Source organism: Carcharhinus amblyrhynchos, chromosome 17 (assembly GCF_965287045.1).
Source record: "Carcharhinus amblyrhynchos chromosome 17, sCarAmb.v2.hapA, whole genome shotgun sequence".
In the NCBI taxonomy this organism is placed as follows: Eukaryota; Metazoa; Chordata; class Chondrichthyes; order Carcharhiniformes; family Carcharhinidae; genus Carcharhinus; species Carcharhinus amblyrhynchos.
In genome coordinates, this window is record NC_137340.1 from 45,438,656 (window position 1) to 45,454,298 (window position 15,643).

At 45.1% G+C, this 15,643-nt stretch overlaps 1 protein-coding gene across 1 annotated transcript in view; it reads right to left on the bottom strand.

Annotated features, from left to right (window-relative positions):
• The window catches only part of cfap58 (cilia and flagella associated protein 58), a 208,674-nt gene that overhangs the window by 147,233 nt on the left and 45,798 nt on the right, over positions 1–15,643 (bottom strand). The window contains exon 8 of the mRNA XM_080206048.1: positions 7,426–7,508. Coding sequence (XP_080062174.1) covers positions 7,426–7,508 — 83 coding nt within the window. The remainder of the gene's footprint in view (positions 1–7,425; positions 7,509–15,643) is intronic.

A 15,643-nucleotide genomic window follows, 5' to 3' on the forward strand; every position in this document is an offset into this window, starting at 1 on the left:
AAGTACCATTTGCTTAACTTAGAACATTTTATCCCCAATGTTTAATCATTCCCACAGCAAAATCATATAAAACCCTCAGAATGTAGTCTTTCTGAGAAAGACAGACATCTATATAAAACAGCAATTGTCTTCCTATTTTAACAATCATATGTCAGTGTGCACTATGGCAGCTTCTCCCACTGTAACTTCCTTTGTCTATGTTTATACTGGAAAATGCCACAGCAAAATTGTCATACTGAAGCCGAAGCCTCTTGCTCATAAAAGATGTTACATGCCGCCACTAGCAGTAAGATATAATTTCAACATGACAAAGTTACATAGGCAGATTTCAAATGGAATTTTTTTTTTTAATTGTGTCATGCAACATGGGGCTGCTGGCTAGACCATCACCAACCTATGTCTGACCAACAATCACAAATTTTACTGCCCATCCCTCATTATTCTTGAGAAAATGGTGGTGAGCCACTTTTTACACCTCTGCAATCCATGGGGTATAGGTACACCAAAGGAGGGAGTTCCAGGGCTTTGACCCAGCGGCAGTGAAGGAACAGTGATATAGTTCTAAGTCAGGATGTGTGTGGTTTGAAGAAAACTTGCAGGCAGGTGGTGTTCCCACACATTTACTGCCATGGTCCTTCTAGATGGTAGAGGTCACAGGTTTGGAAGGTGCTGCCTTGTTGAGTTACTGCAGTGTATCTTACACACAGCTGCCACTGTGCATCAGTGGTGGAGGAAGTGGATGTTGGAGGTGATGGTTGGAGTCAAGCTGCCTTGCCCTGGAAGGTGTCAAACTTCTTGAGTGTTGACGCGGCTGCACTCATCCAGGAAAGTGGAGAGTATTCCGTCACACTCCTGACTTGTGCCTTGTAGATGGTGGACAGGCTTTGGAGAGCCAAGAGGCGAGTTACTCTCCATAGAATTCACAGGGCAGGATCTGGAGCCCACTCTCCCATGGTAGGGTTCAAGACCTGGTGAAACTGGATATCTGATATCCACACTGAGCATGAGCCTGATTTTAGTGCATTTAACTGCATTAACATATCGTTAACCATCGCACCCCCCACCCACACCCCCCACACCCTCCACAACACCACCCCCCCCATACAACCCCACCACCATCCTTGAGTCCAAGGCGTATTTTGAAGCCTCATCGACATGACGTTATGTTATCGTGGTTTACAACAGGTTCCCTCAGATCGCAGGACGGGAAAGGTTGATGAAAGCCAGCTCTGATTGCAGGGAGGGGCTTGGTGAAAGCCAGCTTGATTGTGGGAGGGGGCAAGCCCTTGAGACCTCTGTGGAGGGGTGAGGGTATGTTATTTTTTGGTCTGATTGGGGTGCCCTTTAAATATGGCACCCCTCCTGTTCTCAGTGCAGCCAAGCTTTGCCAGCATGTTTAGGCCCTGCCCCTTTACATGATGGCATGCAACATGCCCATCTGTTATTTTTTTGACCAAGTGTCATAAGGTCTAGAGAGAAAAGCAGCCTGTTTCTCTGGAGGCACGCTATTTTCTGGCCGGAACTAACACTTTGCCAAATTCTGGTAAAAGAATTTTAAAGAGATAAAGGATCCAATAGGTCTCTGACCTGTTCTCGCCCCAGCAGCAATTACATATCTCATATCTAGCCCAGATCAGTTTCTGGTCAATGGCAACCCCATCAATGGCTATGCCATTGAATGTCAAGGAGAGATGGATGGATTGTCTCTTGTAAAAGATGGTCATTGCTTGGTGTTTGTGTGTTGTGAGTGTACCTCACAATAGGACAAAAAAAACTTTAAAATAAAGTCAAAGTTACATTTGCCTGTTCTGTTCCAATTTTCCACCATCTAGTAACCATTCTTCACCTTAAGATAACATTAGTAAGCTTCAACTCTCCGTGAGCAATGATATTAGCCAGTATTTGCACACAACGTGCATCAACTTTGCCACTATAAATTCCTGAGTGCACATTTAGAATGAAAATTGTCTTTGTAAAATCATGAGGGTTTAACTGCATTTTCCCAATCGTAATGCCAAAGCCTGTGACCAGATTAGAGCTAACAAAATATGTGCAGGACTGATGCCAAAGTTCCTAATCATTTACAGAACCAAACGGGTCAGCAGATCAATTAATCAGGATTGAACAAAATTTATCCTCCTACACGGCATGGAAGTGTTCCAATTCTTTACAGATATAATTAAAATAAAGCCTCATTTGAATAGGATTAGAGGCAATGGGACAACTTTAACCTAATGCACTGGGAGGCAAATCAATGAGACACTGATTTTGCACCCTGCCTAATGGGAGAAATTTTAACCTATCCCACCGGAGGGTAAACCGATAGGACTGGGTCTGACACTTATTCTCCACTGAAGGCAACAAGGGTCCTCTAAGTTTCTGTCTTGACAAGTTAGGTTAGTGCGACTGGATTATAAGAACATAAGAACATAAGAACATAAGAAATAGGAGCAGGAGCAGGCCATCCGGCCCCTCGAGCCTGCCCCGCCATTCAATAAGATCATGGCTGATCTGTCGTGGCTCAGTTCCACTTTCCCGCCCTCTCCCCATAACCCTTAATCCCCTCGCTTATCAAGAACCCATCAACCCGCGTCTTAAAAATATTTAGCGAGGCAGCCTCCACCACTTCAACGGGCAGAGAATTCCAGAGATTCACCACCCTTTGAGTGAAGAAGTTCCTCCTCAACTCCGTTCTGAACCGCCCCCCCTTTATCTTGAGGCTGTGCCCCCTAGTCCTACTGTCTTTTTTGAGCGGGAAGAGTCTTTCCACCTCTATCCTATCCATCCCATTCATCATCTTATACGTCTCAATGAGATCTCCCCTCATTCTTCTAAACTCTAACGAGTACAAGCCCAGTTTATTCAGCCTCTCCTCATAGCTCAACCCCCTCAACTCCGGTATCAGCCTAGTAAACCTCCTCTGTACTCCCTCCAAGGCCAAAATATCCTTGCGCAGGTGCGGCGCCCAAAACTGCACACAGTACTCCAGCTGCGGCCTCACCAATGCCCTATACAGCTGCAGCAAGACCTCCCTACTTTTATATTCAATCCCCCTCGCTATGAAGGCCAGCATCCCATTCGCCTTCCTGACCACCTGCTGCACCTGCAGGCTGGGTTTTTGCGACTCATGCACAAGGACCCCGAGGTCCCTCTGCACCGTCGCCTGCTGCAGTTTTTCGCCACGTAAGTAATAGTCCTTCCTACCATTCTTCCTACCAAAGTGGACCACCTCACACTTGCCAACATTAAATTCCATTTGCCATTTCCTGGCCCATTCGCCCAGCCTATCTAGATCCTTCTGCAGACTCTCCACACCCTCCGCACAATTTGCCTTTCCCCCAATCTTGGTGTCATCAGCAAATTTCGACACCCTACACTCGGTTCCCTCCTCCAGATCATCTATATAAATGGTAAATAGCTGAGGCCCCAGCACCGACCCCTGGGGCACCCCACTAGTCACCAACCGCCAATCCGAATAGCACCCATTGACCCCCACTCTCTGCCTCCTATTTGACAACCAATCCTCTATCCACGCTAACACCCTACCCCCAACTCCATGTCCTCTGACCTTCTGCAGTAACATCTTGTGAGGTACCTTATCAAACGCCTTCTGAAAATCCAGAAAGACCACATCCACCGGCTCTCCTCTATCCACCGCCCTAGACACATCCTCATAGAACTCCAGTAAATTTGTCAGACACGACTTCCCTTTAATGAAACCGTGTTGCGTCTGCCCTATCAAGCAATTCCCTTCAAGATGCCTCGCAATTTCCTCCTTAATGACGGATTCTAACATTTTACCTACAACAGACGTTAAACTAACCGGCCTGTAATTCCCCGCCTTTTGCCTGGCACCCTTCTTAAACAACGGCGTAACATTAGCCGTTTTCCAATCCTCCGGCACTTCCCCGGAATCCAGCGACGTCTGGAAAATAACCACCAAGGCATCCACTATCACCTCCGCCATTTCTTTCAGAACCCTCGGATGCATTCCATCCGGTCCTGGGGACTTGTCCACAATCAGCCCCTCCAGTCTGTCGCGCACCACCTCTCTAGTAACAGTAATGTCATTAAGACCCTCCAGTCCTACCACCTTTCCATCGCTAACACCCGGCAAATTATTCACGTCCTCCTCCGTGAAGACAGAAACAAAAAAGTTATTCAAGACCTTAGCCATATCCCCATCCCCTACCACTAGGTCCCCTTTCTCATCCGCTAAGGGACCAACGTTCACCCTAGCCAGCCTCTTCCTTTTTATATATTTATAAAAACTCTTGCTATCCTTTTTTATATTAAGCGCTAGCCCAGCTTCATAGCTTCTTCTACCCTCCTTTATCAACTTTTTTGTCAATCTTTGTTGACATTTAAACCTTTCCCAATCCTCTTCTCGCCCACTGCTCTTAGCTACTCTAAATTCCTCCGCTTTTAATTTAACACTTTCCTTCACCTCCTTCGTTATCCACGGCTTATTACCTCTCTTCCTACTGTCCTTTTTAACCATCGGAATAAATTTCTGCTGAGCACCAAGAAAGATCTCCTTAAAGATCCTCCACTGCTCCTCAGCAGACCTACCTTCCAACGCGCTCCCCCAGTCCACATTCGCCAATTCTTCTCTCATCCTACCATACTCCCCTCTATTCAAACAAAGGACACGTGTCCGGGAACCCACTTTCTCCTCCTCCATCTGCAACAGAAACTCCACCATACAATGATCACTCTCTCCAAGAGGATCCTTCACCTCAAGGTCCCTAATTCTACCCGCCTCATTACATAGCACCAGATCCAAGATAGCTCGCTCCCTCGTCGGCTCCAACACACACTGTTCCAGGAAACTATCCCGGCAGCATTCCAAGAACTCCTCCTCGAGCCCACCTCGTCCAACATGGGTCGACCAATCAATATGCAGATTGAAATCCCCCATAACTACTGCCGTCCCATTCCTGCACGCCGCACTTATTTGCGCGTTAACAGCCCGCCCCACCTCCAGATCATTATTCGGGGGCCTATAGACGACACCCACCAGCGTCTTCCTCCCTTTGCTGTTCCTAATCTCCACCCACAACGATTCCACTTTCTGCTCTTTGGCTCCGATATCATCCCTTGCTACCACCTTGATGCTGTCCTTAATCAGCAGAGCTACGCCACCCCCTCTTTCCTCCTGCCTATCCTTCCTAAACACTTGATAGCCCTGTACATTCATCTCCCAGTCCCTGTCACCTTGCAGCCACGTCTCTGTAATGGCCACCAGATCGTATCCATTTGTGTCGATCTGCGCCACCAGCTCATCCACTTTATTATGTTAGCAACTGGACAACCACAGGCAAGAAGAACCAGCCATCATCATCTTTTTTCGAAAAATATATTCCATTGGGAAGAAAGAGTTAAACTCTCCACTCTTTTTTAGAAAATTCAAAGGTGAATAAGGACTCCATGACAGATGTGACAGTAATGGGAAAATATTTTCTGAGACATATGGGTCAGAAGTTTGGAAGACCACCTGTGGAATAGATGGAGGCATCCAGTGACAGGATGTGGAAATGATCCCAATATTGGGATCCCAACCACAAAACTAAAATCCTGCCCATAGGGAACATGTATGCCTGTATTCCACAACTTCTACCTCACACTCCACCTGGTGGGATCAGGGTCCAAAAGGCATTTTACCAGGAATCCAAGGACACAAATGCAGGCTCCATGGATCTGCTCTCCAAGCAGAAGACCTGTCCAGTCAAAGTCACTCCCCAACCCCCGTAACAGAGCATTCTACAGAAAATGTTAGCATCAGTGCATAAATTTCCAAAATTCCTTCCTGAAGACGCATGAAGCGTGTCAATTTGTCTCACTTTTTGATGAGATGTGGACATCACTGGCAAGGTCAGCATTTGTTACACATCCTTATTGCCACCTTTGAGTGGTTTACAAGACCACTTCAGAGTCAATCACGTTGCTATGGATCTGGAGTCACATGTAGGCCATAGCAGGTAAAGATGGCAGATTTCTTAAAGGACATAAGTGAAGCCGGTGAATTTTTGTGACAATCAATGATAGTTTTATGGTCACCATCGCTGAGGCTAGTTTTCAATACCAATTTTTTTATTACTTGAAATGTTACAGACAGGGGAGAGAAGCAAACTGAACCAATTTATTTTTTTGTTACCATCTCTCTGTAGGCAGAGGCATTCTAATCTTTGAAATAGAATGTGGCATGTTTCCCCAAAAATGTCAGCTTGTGAGGTGAATTTTAAAATGACTCACACCAAATTTTCCTTAGAATTAAAAAGGAACTGTAGTTTATTCATACATTTAAACCCAGGGATGGTCGACACACACACAGACACACACACACCACAAGAAGGAGATAGGGAAAAAAAATTTTACAACTAGGAATAGCTTGAAACAAAAAAGCCTAAAGATAGGGATATTAATTCATGTAAACATCAAAGTCCAGAATGTCAGAGTCCAGTGAGTGATCCTTCACCTTGGAGTTAAAGTTAAGGTGGGTTCAGCTAGCTGTAAGCAGGAGTTGTAGGCATTCTTTTCAAGTTGGTGATGGCGCAGCAAGATGAGTTGCAGAGACTTTGTTCACTCCGCAGGCAGTGATTTTGATTGTGCCTTCATCTGCATTCCCTGAGCAGGATACACACCAATTTCGTGCCAGACATGAGTGGGTTTCCCAGCCCACTATGGTAGGCACCAGTGGGAAACTCATACTGGCATAAAACCAATTTTTGGACTTCCCATCAAAATCTCCCCCCACCTCTGCCTGCCACTGAACCCACTGGCGGGGAAAGGGAGAATTCCACCCTCAGCAGCAGCAATTTCTACAATATACAAGATGTACTGCAGCAACTCACCAAGGTTCCATTGAGAGCAGCTTCACAACCCACAACCTCTCCCACTCAGGGCTATGAGCAGCAGATGCATGAAAACACCACCACTTGCAATTGTTCCCCTCCAGCCCACGTATCAGCCTAATTTGGAAGTATATCACTGTTCCTTCACTGTCGCGGGATCAAAATCCTAGAATGCTCTTCCCAGCAGCACCACCTGGTGTATCTGCACCAGATGGACTGTAGTCATTTAAGACAACACACCACCACCTTCTCCAAAGCAATTATGGATGATCAACAAATGCTGGCCTTGCCAGCAACACCCACATCCCATGAAAACAATTTAAAAATTAAGAAAGTAGGTCAAAGGAACTGTTTAGCTAAATGACTGCCGTGTTAAATGAAAACTGCTGCTAACCATCTATTATCTTGTACTTATTCAGACAGGTCAGATTCTTTGTGCTCCATTACACCTTCAGAGGAACTGATGTACTTAGCCAGTCCTGTGTGTCTGTAATTGGAACACACTTAGAAACTACTTCATGATTCCAGAGATTGTGTGACTTTAATCCATGCTACGTATCAATATGCTCACCTTACTCAAAATATCTCGTTCCCTCACCAGCTCATCAATCGCTTTCTTATCAAGCTCAGCCTGCCTTTTAGAAGACTCCAGTTCTGCAGAGGGAAGTGGGGGAGGGAGAGTGGGGGGTGGAAATTGAAGACTTTTACCATCATTACTTTCAAAATATAAAGGGAAAATCACAGCAAGCACAGTCATTTTAAAAAGCAATATCCTTGCTTAACCCAAAGAGAAAATGCTGGAAAATCTCAGCATGTCTGGCAGCATCTGTAAGGAGTGAAAAGAGCTCATGTTTCGAGTCCCGATTGTTAGAATGTAACAAGTGATAACTTTGTATTGGACATAATGTGACCATGGTGTGTTTAGGAATGGTTTAAACTAATAGGGAGGGGGGGTGGGGACGTGGCTGAGAGAGAGTTGGGTGAAAGGAAAATTATCAGGGAGAAGGAGGTTCCGAGGGACACTGGTGGGTTGAACTGTGTCTGTTTCAATGCGAGGAGTGTGACAGGAAAAACGGATGAGCTTAGGGCCTTGATGTTTGTGAGGAAGTTAGATGTGGTGGCTGTAACAGAGACGTGGTTACGTGAAGGGCAGGACTGGCAGCTGAATGTTCCTGGGTATAAGTGTTTTAGGTGTGACAGAGGAGGGTTGAAGAGAGGTGGAGGGGTGGCACTGTTAGTAAAGGAAAACGTCACAGTAGTGCAGAGGGAGGACAATATGGAGGAGTTAGGGATTGAGTCGCTGTGGGTGGAGTTGAGGAATAAAAAGGGAGAGATTACGATGCTAGGGGTATACTATAGGCCACCCAACAGCCCGAGGTCAGTGGAGGAAGGCATTTGCAGGGGCATTTTGGATAGGTGCAGGAAGAATAGGGTGGTTGTAGTGGGTGACTTTAATCTTCCTGGAGTGGATTGGAGGGGGCCTAGAGCTGGGGGTACGGAGGGAGATGAGTTTGTAAAATGTGTTTTGGAAGGGTCCCTAGAGCAGTACGTAACTAGCCCGACTAGGGAAGGGGCTATACTGGATTTAGTGTTGGGTAATGAGCCGGGGCAGGTGGTTGAGGTTGAGGTAGGCGAACATGTGGCTAACAGTGACCACAAGTCCGGCTACTTTAGGATAAAAATGGAAAGGGATGAGTGCCAGCCAAACGGGAGGGTGCTGAACTGGGGGAAGGCGCGCTATAGCCGGATTAGGAAGGAGCTGAAGGACACTGATTGGGAGGGACTGTTAGCTGGCAAGTCCACGGTTGGCAAGTGGGAGGCTTTTAAGGGCAAACTGAAAATGTTGCAGGAAAGGCATGTTCCGGTTAAGCGGAAGGATGGGAAAGGTAGGATTAGAGAGCCGTGGATTACAGGGGGTATCGAAGACTTGGTAAGGAAGAAGAGGGAGGCGTATGTTAGGTCGAAACAACTGGGTACGGAGGAATATAGAGAGAGTAGGAGGGAGCTAAAAAGGGGAGTTAGAAGGGCGAAGAGATGGCTTTGGCTGATAGGATTAAGGAAAATCCAAAGGCATTTTATTCCTATATTAGGAGCAAGAGAGTAGTTAGAGGGAAAATTGGTCCTCTTAGGGACAAAAGTGGGGAGTTATGTATTGAGTCGGGGGGAATGGGGGAGATCCTGAATGAATACTTTGCGTCGGTATTCACGAAGGAGAGGGTTCGGTGTCATGCGGTGTCTTGGAGGGAGCTGTAGATCAGTGGCAGGAAATATCTATTACGAGGGAGGAAGTGCTAGGGCTTTTAGGTAGCATAAGGACGGATAAAGCTCCGGGGCCTGATGGTATTTATCCCAGGCTGCTTAGGGAGGTGAAAGATGAAATTGCTGGGCCTCTGGCACAAATCTTTGTCTCTTCTTTGGACGCAGGTGAGGTCCCAGAAGACTGGAGGGTAGCTAATGTGGTACCGCTGTTCAAAAAAGGTAGTAGGGATAACCCTGGAAATTATAGACCGGTGAGTTTGACATCGGTGGTAGGGAAATTAATGGAAAAAATACTTAAGGGTAGGATGTATGAGCATTTGGAGCATTGCGATCTGATTAGGGATACGCAACATGGCTTTGTTAGAGGGAGGTCTTGCCTTACAAATCTGGTAGAATTCTTTGAGGAGGTGACAAAAACGGTTGACGATGGGAGAGCTGTTGATGTCATCAATATGGATTTCAGTAAGGCGTTTGACAAAGTCCCTCATGGCAGGCTGGTAGAAAAGGTTAAGGCGCATGGGATACAAGGACAGGTAGCTAGGTGGATTGAGAACTGGCTGGGCAATAGGAGACAGAGGGTAGTTGTTGAGAGGACCTTTTCGGGCTGGAGGCCAGTGACCAGTGGTGTGCTGCAGGGCTCAGTACTGGGACCTCTCCTCTTTGTAGTATACATAAACGATTTGGAAGAGAGCGTACGTGGTGTGATCAGCAAGTTTGCAGATGACACCAAGATGGCAGGGTTGGCAGATACTGAGGTGGAATGTCAGGTGATACAGCAGGATATAGATAGGTTGGTACATTGGGCAGATAGGTGGCAGATGGAATTTAATCCTGACAAATGCGAGGTGATGCATTTTGGAAGGAATAATGCAGAGAGGAGCTACGTGATAAAAGGTAAACCGATTAGGAGTATAGAAATACAGAGGGACCTGGGAGTGCAGGTTCACAAGTCTATGAAGGTTGCGACACAAGTGGAGAAGGTTGTGAGGAAAGCTTATGGAATGCTAGCCTTTATAGGAAGGGGTATAGAGTATAGGAGCTGCCGTCTAATGCTTCAGTTGTACAGAACGTTGGTTAGACCACATTTGGAGTACTGCGTCCAGTTCTGGTTGCCTTACTACCGGAAGGACGTGGAGACTCTGGAGAGGGTGCAGAGGAGGTTTACCAGTATGTTGCCTGGCATGGAAGGACTGAGTTACGAGGAAAGGTTGGAGAAACTGGGACTTTTCTCCTTGGAAAGACGGAGATTGAGGGGAGACATGATAGAGGTATATAAGATACTGAAGGGAATAGATAGAGTCAATAGTGAGAGGCTGCTCCCTATTCTGGGTACAAATACGAGAGGTCATGATCTAAGGGTGAGGGGGGAGAAGTATAATTTGGATGTGAGAGGAAGGTTCTTCATGCAGAGGGTCGTGGGAGTATGGAACACGCTACCAAGTAGGGTGGTGGAGGCAGGAACGTTGGACTTGTTTAAGGTTTACTTAGATAGACACATGAGCGAAACAAGGATGGAGGGTTATAGTAGGGGGTATTAAATAGGGTCAGAGCCTCGGGAGACACCAGAAATGCAGACTTATATGTTAACGTTTTTGTCTTTTTATTCCGCAGGTGGAGGTCCACCTCGTTGTCAAACAAGGGGCATGCACACGGTGGGTCGTGCGTGGGCTGCTCTTGGAGGTTCCGGGAGTGGCCTAGTACTTCGTGTCGGTGTGTGTGCTTGATCCTGGACTGGTAGACGGGCGCCGCAACAGCTCAGTGACTAGCACTGCTAGCTGTGCAGATACATGGATTTGGGCCTGTGTCTGTGGGAGTTTGCGCATTCTCCCTGTGGTTGCGTGGGTTTCCTCTGGGCGCTCCAGTTTCCTCCCACACCCCAAAGATGCGCTCTTAGGCTGATTGGTTTTACCAAATTGACACTATTCTCCCCTGAATCTGGCTAAGTTAGGGGCTCCACTCACAGACACGCAGGGCAGGGTAGGTGTAGGAGGATGCGGCGGCGTGGGCTCGTTGGGCCGAAGGGCCTGTTTCCCGTGCTGGGTTGTTCTTTGTTCTTTGTTCTTTGATGTATGGGTCAGCTGACCCAGTAAACCACAGAACCAATTACAAAGTGATGTAATAGTCAACTGATCAGCTGATTAACTATAAATAAGGAACTATGTAAAAGTGTGGGGAGCTTGGACTGACCCAGGGCGAGGCCCCAAGTTTGGAGACACAGATGACCCTTTGTCAAAACTTGTCAGCTTTGACAAAGGGTCATCTGGATTCAAAACATCAGCTCTTTTCTCTCCTTACAGATGCTGCCAGACCTGCTGAGATTTTCCAGCATTTTCTCTTTTGGTTTCAGATTCCAGCATCCACAGGAATTTGTTTTATCCAATATTTTTGCTTACATGCCCCATATAAACAAATGAATATGTAATTTAGGGAAGGAAAACAAAAACAGGCTTCATGCAATCTTACACAAAGTTCACTGTTTGACATAGCTGCATCTAATCTTATATAATATATACATAAACAGTTTTGAACATCTATTACAAAAATGAGACCACATCTCCATCCATTTAGGGATAAATTTCTAATTTGCAACTCCAGCATGGTCATTACTAAATAGTAACTTTCCCTGTGACTTGGTTCCAGCTTCCAGTGCTGTGTTAAATCTCTTCTTGCTGGATAAATTCAACTAGACTGACTCAGGACTCGAAGCCGGAGATGAATTTGGGAATCAGGAAACATTTGGGAAACATGGCCCGTTTTCACTGTCAGGGTGAAAAAAGGAAACAGGAAAGCACATGGTCTCTGGAAACACTAACAGCATGCTTTGCACTCATCTATTCCTACAATCCAGTTGCAACTATACATGGGGACCACACTGTATATACACCCAGGGTTCACATGGAGCATCAGGCTGATGCCTGATGGGTGGCATAGCGGCACAGTGGTTAGCATTGCTGTCTTTCAGCGCCAGGGACCTGGGTTCAATTCCTTGCTTGGGTCACTGTCTGTGTGGAGTTTGCATGTTCTCCCTGTGTCTGCATGGGTTTCCTCTGGGTGCTCCTGTTTCCTCCCACACTCCAAAGACATGCGGGTTAGATGAATTGGCCATGCTAAATTCTCCCTCAGTGTACCTGAACAGGTGCCAGGATGTGTAACTTAATTGCAGCGTAACTGTGAGCCTACTTGTGACCAATAAACTTTTAATTTTACATGATCAGAATCCCCATAGAAATTCAATCCCTTAGGAAGATAATCACTACAGGACAGAAAGAAACCTATAAAGAACAAAGGACAGTGCAGCACAGGAACAGGCCATTCAGCCCACCAGGTCTGTGCTGACACAGATGCATCTCTAATCTAATATTTTCTTGCCTCTATGTGGTGTATAACTCTCTATTTCCCGCCTATTCATGTATCTATTCAGATGCCTCTTGCAAGTTGTTATAGAATTGGCTTCCACCAGCTCCTTTGGTGTGCATTCCAGCATTCACAACCCTCTGTGTGATAAACTTGCCCCTTACATCTCTTTTAAACTTTCCCCCTCTTACTTTGAACCTATGCCCCCGAGTAATTGACTCTTTGAACCTGGGGAAAAGATTCTGACTATCCACTCTATCCAAGCCTATCACAATCTTGTAAACCTCGATCAGGCACCGTCTCATGCTCCAACGCTCCAATAAAAACAATCTAAGTTTGTTCAACCTTTCTTCGGGGCCCATACCTTCCAAACTAGGCAACATCCTGGTAAATCTCTTCTGCAACCTTTCCAAAGCATCAACATCTTTCTGGTAGTATGGCACCAAGAACTGCACACAACAAATACTGCCTTAGCAAAGTCTCACACACCTGCAACATGATTCCCCAATTCCTATACTCAACGCCCCGACCAATGAAGGCTATATGTCTTCTTGGCCACCTTATCCACCTAATTGTGACATTCAGGGAACTGTGGATCTGCATGCTGTACGCTAATATTTCTAAGGTTCTACCGTTTAAATCGCACCCTCACATTTGTCTAGGTTAAATTCCATCTGCCATCTTTTGGCCTAGGTCTCCAGCCAATTTATACCCTGCTGTATACTCTGACAATCCTCCGCACTAACTGTTACTCCCTATTTTTTGTATCATTTGCAAATTTACTTATCAGACTACAACTTATATTTTCCTCCAAATCATTTATATATATTACAAACAACAGAGGACCCAGCATTGATCCCTGTGGATATCTCCATGTTAACAATGGAGTATTTTTGTAAAACTATTTCTGTGCAGAATGAATTTTTACTGTTTTTTACAATGCAAGCCCCCAAAATTTATTTTGTACCTATGCCACATCAATATCCTGGTCATGAAATTGTAGCAAAATATATAACCTGAACTGAACATTACATTTCAGTGAGAATGGTTTGTGCCAACACAAAGAAATTAGCTTATGTGAGTTGTGTAATGAGATAATGTTTAGTCAAATCTGGGAAAACTCTTGTGGATGAATGGAAAGATAAGAAATCAGAAGGTGGCTCCACTGTATTAGGACAAGAATTTTTTCAATGTAGACTGCTCAGATAAGAGAGGCGGTGGAAATTTAGCCCTGAAGCCCAGGAGAAATCAGAGAACAGTGTCTTGTGAATGGTTGACAATAATGTCATTGTTAATCACAACAACATTCAAATTTTCAAATTTAAAGTTGTAATTGGAGTCTTGTGGCATAAATAGGATTCCAATTACAATTTGTGGACTCAACTGGGCCCACTCCAAGCATCAGATGGAAGCCTTGTGGAACTGTACCCAACATGTTTGATCCTCTTTGGTTTTGTTGGAGTGCAAGTAACAAGAGTCCTTTCCCAACTCCACAAAATGAGACAGTTTCAGGCCTCAAATCCCCGGACTTCTGGAACCAAGGTCCAGATATCTGAGTTACGCAACCCCCCCCCCCCCCATTCCACACCCCACTATGCGCACCCATCACCCATTCAAGCATCAGGCCCCTTTCCCCCACCTCACATTCATCTATTAAACATCTGGGACATAACCCCTCTGCTAAAAATAAGTTAGACAAAGAACTGCAGCGATACCACTTTGTTAGGGATACTGTTCGCATATGTGTTTGCCAAGATCTGAAATCTGAATATTAAGCGTGTTAAGAGGTGGCAAATGCCCTACCTTCATAACCAAATGAATATTATGACAACACATCTATTTGCTACTGTTTATAAATAAATACTTTCCATAAATTAGGTTTTTGTTATTTGCACTGTGGGATTAATTATGAAGTAATTTGAAAGAAGGTAGCTAGACACAGAGTAAGACACAAATACGATATAGTGTAGGTAGACTTGAGAAGGTGGATGATATCGGCAAATTCAAGGGGGAGCAAGATATTTTTTGGCGAAAGAAATGGTTGAAGGGTATAAGAGACTGGACTTTTGAGCCTGCAAATGTCATTTCAAGTTTACTATGATAAAGGCACTTTATCAGCACAGCGGTTAGCACTGCTGCCTCACAGCTCTAGGGACCTGGGTTCAATTCCTGGCTTGGGTGGCTGTCTGTGTGGAATTTGCACATTCTCCCTGTGTCTGCGTGGGTTTCCTCCACATGCTCTGGTTTCCTCCCACAGTCCAAAGATATGCAGGTTAAGCGCATTGGCCATGCTAAATTGCTCCTTAGAGTCCCAGGTATGTTAGAGGGATTAGCCACGTAAATATGTGGGGTTAGGGGAATAGGGCCTATCTGGTATTGGACTCAATGGGTCAAATGGTCTCCTTCTGCACTGTCGGGTTTCTATGTTTCTATAAATGCAAGTTGTTGCTATTGTTGCACATCATTTCTATATAAATTGCCCCCTCTTTTCTTCTCTGTTTTCTCTGTGCTCAGGCATACAGAGTCAGCATCAAGAATACAGGTCAGATACAGCACTGTCAGATGTAGGAAAAAAGCTCATTCTACTCTGCTCCATCCGAGAAAAATGCCTCTATGCTCCAGTGAGGCATTACAGTCCTAGTTCCCACCATAACCATCTGGGCTTTCCTAAATGACTATCAATTAAAAGCCAAAGAAGCAATGTTGTATGATCTGGCCACCAAGCGTCAGACTTAGCACTCTTGTGGTCAGTAAACAGAATAACATTTCATTCCAGCAGCAAATCCGGGGTAAGAATCCAAATTCCAATGATGTAAAGCCAAAGTCTAAAGGGGATTCCAGGTTCATAAGTGCCATTTGTGTCTGTGTTCTTCAACATAAATTTTTACCTCATTATTCAAAACAAAAATCATGCTTAAAAATAGATACTTGGAGATTTAATGCTATGGGACAAAGTGGTTATAAGTAAAAGTACTCATGTCCTATACATTGTTTTAACCAGGATCATTGAAACGTAATGGTTTATTGATACTAAATCTTGAATAATAGAATGGATTAAATCTGAACTGCTGAGCAAAAAGACTTTCTAATTGGTTTTGAAGAAGTATAATTCTGAATGATTTACCCCAGAGTGTAAGCGAAAGCAACTTTCATTTCAGAGATGCAACTCTCAGCAG